Source organism: Thalassophryne amazonica, chromosome 21, assembly GCF_902500255.1.
Source record: "Thalassophryne amazonica chromosome 21, fThaAma1.1, whole genome shotgun sequence".
NCBI lineage: Eukaryota > Metazoa > Chordata > Actinopteri > Batrachoidiformes > Batrachoididae > Thalassophryne > Thalassophryne amazonica.
This window is the reverse complement of record NC_047123.1, coordinates 25,446,096-25,450,692: the sequence shown is the minus strand read 5'-3', so window position 1 is coordinate 25,450,692 and position 4,597 is coordinate 25,446,096. Positions and strand designations below refer to the sequence as shown.

Sequence of the window (4,597 nt, the reverse complement as noted above, 5' to 3'; positions counted from 1 at the left end):
TCATCAAAATATTTCTAATTGTTTGGTTTGATGTTTTTATAATGAAGTCAGACAGACGCCATATGACTGAAGTCATATATAGTCAAAACACCATGACAGACATATGTATATTTACTTATACAATGAAATTGTGGAGTGTGGTGCATGCAGGGTATACATCAGCACTTTGATGCTTTTTTTTTTTTTTTTTTTTTTTTTTTTTTTTTTGTAGTGTGCAACGTTCCCATCTGGGCACATAAGGCCTGCTACGCTAAAGGAAGAAAGCGAAACCCACCCTAGAGGGCGTGGGGTCAGGTCAGCAGATATACTGAGGACTGCGCAAATTTTGACAATCAAGGATTTGTCAGTTCCTCTCTGTTTGTAACATTCTTCTTTGTTAAAAGGTTAGAAATATGTGCGTAAAAAACACACACATTTCTACAAATCAGAGTGCACTGAAGTTCTGTACTGTCTTCAATCGATTAAACTGAAACTAAAAATGCCTCTTACTCCTGGTGATAACGCGCAATCCGACCCTTTCTCTTCTCCCTATTCTATTTTTCTCGTTGGAGAACCCAGCGCTTCATGGACAGCAGCCGCTATTAGTGGATAGAGGCTGTCAATCAAACGGACCCGCCCCGACGCTTCTCAGACGGGAAGCGCGCAGTTTACGTTTCCAGCAGCTGTGAAGGGGCACGTCTGGCCATAAGCGCGCAGCACCAGCAACCGACAAACGGCCAAAATGTAACGGACCCGCAGTCCTGCCCCGCTTTCTGCAAATAGGTGTGCAGGGGGGAAGGGCCGCCGTGCGTAAACGTCGCTTTTACGCACAAGGAATGCGCAAACGTCTGTGCGTAAACGTAATCCAGAAGACATCGAATTCTCGCCGTGCATGAACCCTTTTTTGGACGTAACGATGAGTCACTGAGTCTCTCCGAGGCGACGAGAAGAAGCTGTTGTTGCGAGGAAGGTTCATGTCCGATTTCCAGAGGTTTGGCGCAAGGGTTGGAGTGCAGTGCGCAATCTGCGCAACAGGGGTGGACAGTAATTTGTTTCGCGGCTGAAACGCGCATGAATTGAACTTGTCCTGCTCAGCCGCTCCTGTCGTCGCATGCATAAAGACGCATTGTTGCCCAGGATCCGCAAAAGCGCGCTAACGCCACGGGGAACATTTCCACACGAACTAACTGCTGGCTAATGCTCCAGCAGAAGTTACTGGAAACTTCTCGTGGCTTACGTCCTTCTGACTGCTTCTCATCAAAATGGACGAACACGTTGAGTCTGCTGCTGTGGTCGGCTGCTCGGACGGGGAGCGCATCAACCTTAGCGTGCTCAACTGGGAGCAAGTGCAGCGGCTGGACGCCATTCTCACCGGATCCATTCCCATCCACGGCCGATGGAGCTTCCCGACCCTGGAGGTGAAACCTCGGGATATCGTTAAGGTGGTGAGACGACGCATGGAGAAGAAGCGGATACGCGTCCGGGAAGTGCGCCTGAACGGTTCGGCGGCCAGCTACGTACTGCACGAGGACAGTGGTCTGGGCTGGAAAGATCTGGATTTAATATTCTGCGCTGAGCTCAAAGGAGAGACCGAGTTTCGGACAGTCAAAGACATAGTTTTGGACGCTCTTCTAGACTTTTTGCCTGAAGGAGTGAATAAAGAAAAGATCACACCGCGACCTTAAAGGTATATTACGCGTGATTTTCAATAACATAAATGCACATTTTGTCCAAAATATTCTATCAAGCCATGCATGATCCAGTCATGTGATGAGCGCATTGCTGCATGCGTCATCTGCGCGCACACTGACTGACAAAAACACAAATAATATCTGTTGGAAAAATGGAGATAGAATATGAAATATATTTTTAAAATGGTATAAGGTTGCTTTGGGATTCAGAGAGGATTCTGTGAAATCCCAACTGAAGTGGGATCCAAACTAATCATTTGGTTACCTGGATACCTAATGACTGATGTGAGCAGTAATGGTCCTTTTTCTTGTACTATTTATTTATTTAAATGCAATGCAGCAAATCTAATTTCAAAGCCGGCCTTAAATTACACTTACAGATCTGTTTGGTCTTTTTTTCCCAGTTAAATTAAAGTAAGTTTATTTATATAATGTCATCACAACATAAGTCGACCCAAGGCACTTCACAAGTGTGAGGTCTAACCTCACCAACCCCCCAATCAAGCCTGTGGATGACTGTGGGAAAGAAAAACACCAGCTTTTTTTATGTGGAAGAAACCTCAAGCAGACCAGACTCGGTGGGGGGAGGGTGGGGGTAACCCACTGCTTAAGTCCCTCTAACAAAAAAGAGACCAAATAAAACAAAATATACTCAACAAAAATATAAACGCAACACTTTTGGTTTTGCTCCCATTTTGTATGAGATGAACTCAAAGATCTAAAACTTTTTCCACATACACAATATCACCATTTCCCTCAAATATTGTTCACAAACCAGTTTAAATCTGTGATAGTGAGCACTTCTCCTTTGCTGAGATAATCCATCCCACCTCACAGGTGTGCCATACCAAGATGCTGATTAGACACCATGATTAGTGCACAGGTGTGCCTTAGACTGCCCACAATAAAAGGCCACTCTGAAAGGTGCAGTTTTGTTTTATTGGGGGGGATACCAGTCAGTATCTGGTGTGACCACCATTTGCCTCATGCAGTGCAACACATCTCCTTCGCATCATCCGTGAAGAGAACAACTCTCCAACGTGCCAAACGCCAGCGAATGTGAGCATTTGCCCACTCAAGTCGGTTACGACGATGAACTGGAGTCAGGTCGAGACCCCAATGAGGACGACGAGCATGCAGATGAGCTTCCCTGAGACGGTTTCTGACAGTTTGTGCAGAAATTCTTTGGTTATGCAAACCGATTGTTCCAGTAGCTGTCCGAGTGGCTGGTCTCAGACGATCTTGGAGGTGAACATGCTGGATGTGGAGGTCCTGGGCTGGTGTGGTTACACGTGGTCTGCAGTTGTGAGGCTGGTTGGATGTACTGCCAAATTCTCTGAAACGCCTTTGGAGACGACTTATGGTAGAGAAATGAACATTCAATACACGAGCAACAGCTCTGGTTGACATTCCAGCTGTCAGCATGCCAATTGCACGCTCCCTCAAATCTTGCGACATCTGTGGCATTGTGCTGTGTGATAAAACTGCACCTTTCAGAGTGGCCTTTTATTGTGGGCAGTCTAAGGCACACCTGTGCACTAATCATGGTGTCTAATCAGCATCTTGATATGGCACACCTGTGAGGTGGGATGGATTATCTCAGCAAAGGAGAAGTGCTCACTATCACAGATTTAGACTGGTTTGTGAACAATATTTGAGGGAAATGGTGATATTGTGTATGTGGAAAAAGTTTTAGATCTTTGAGTTCATCTCATACAAAATGGGAGCAAAACCAAAAGCGTTGCGTTTATATTTTGTTGAGTGGTAAACAGGAATTGAAACAAAAAGTTCATTGTGCCGTCCTCCAGGATGACAGAACTGCAGGTTATTTCTCAGCTGCATCCTCGACCAGGCATCCAGCAGGCAATTATTTCTTCTTTTTTTCCTTTTTAATTCCAGAAAAAAATGTAATAGGCACACATGCCTATTATGGAATCCTAATATAGAATGGGACTTGGCCTGCTGCACTTCCTCCAGCCAGCAGAGGACAATCAAAATTCTGATTTTTCTTTTCCTCCTCATACAAAGAAAAAAAAATGGAGTGTTAAAGTTCTCAAACATGTCAGTTGATTTGACACTAAAGTGTTATTTTAAGACTTTAGAGTTAAACCTTTGAAGGTTTTGGAGGTGTTTCTCTGAATTGATCATATCAGTGTAAACTCAACCTTTCGACAATTTAACTCACTCCCTCTCTAATCTTCAACCACTTACTTCAATTAAGGTTCACCAGGGGTTGGAGCCTATCCCAGCAGTCATAGGGCGTGAGGCGGGAGTACACCCCGGACAGGACGCCAGTCTGTCGCAGGACCACATATAGACAAACGAAGACACTCGCACGCACACCTATGGACAACTTAAAGTTTCCATTCCACCTAACCTGCATGTTTTTGGATGTGGGAGGAAGCCAGATCTTCTGGGTGCATCTGCAAGGAGAAGGCACTTACCTCCTTTTGCCAGGTTCTGCAAGACGCACACAACTGCAGTTGTTGGCAAATTGCTGCTTTTTTTTTTTACTGTCCTCGCATGACCTCTCCCTGTCTGCAACTCACCCGGCTCAGATTCTATGCTTCTGGTCATAAATATTTAGAGTAATAATGTACATTTTTTAAAAATCCTTGTGCAGTGTAGATTGTCTTTCTTGGATCTGCAGCTGTGGCGATACTAAAAATTATTATTATTACCTTTTTTTCATCACAGTTTTCTGAGTGTTGAACAGCTTTTGGCATTGAGGAATGTTTTAAAAATTTCACACACACAGCAGAAAGAGACTTTTTGATACATTTGATTTAATGAAGCAATTGCTTCAAAACATGATTCAGTGCTTTTAAATGCTTCAGACAGTAAGTTTGAAAAATAATTCACTCATGAAATGCGTGAAACAGTAAATGAAACACTTAGTTTTGGAGAAGGATTCACAGTTCTGGAAG

General features: G+C 44.1%; 1 protein-coding gene across 1 annotated transcript; it reads left to right on the top strand.

Moving 5' to 3' along the window:
- The first annotated feature begins 1,079 nt into the window (after positions 1-1,079).
- On the top strand, positions 1,080-1,664 carry LOC117503594 (terminal nucleotidyltransferase 5A-like). Its single transcript, XM_034162849.1, has one exon. It carries the CDS (start codon positions 1,242-1,244, stop codon positions 1,662-1,664), a length of 423 nt encoding a protein of 140 aa, XP_034018740.1. The 5' UTR covers positions 1,080-1,241.
- The last annotated feature ends 2,933 nt before the right edge of the window (positions 1,665-4,597 follow it).

Excerpts from the sequence above, each read along its gene's own strand:
- LOC117503594 (XM_034162849.1), top strand. The coding sequence starts at position 1,242 with ATGGACGAACACGTTGAGTCTGCTGCTGTGGTCGGCTGCTCGGACGGG.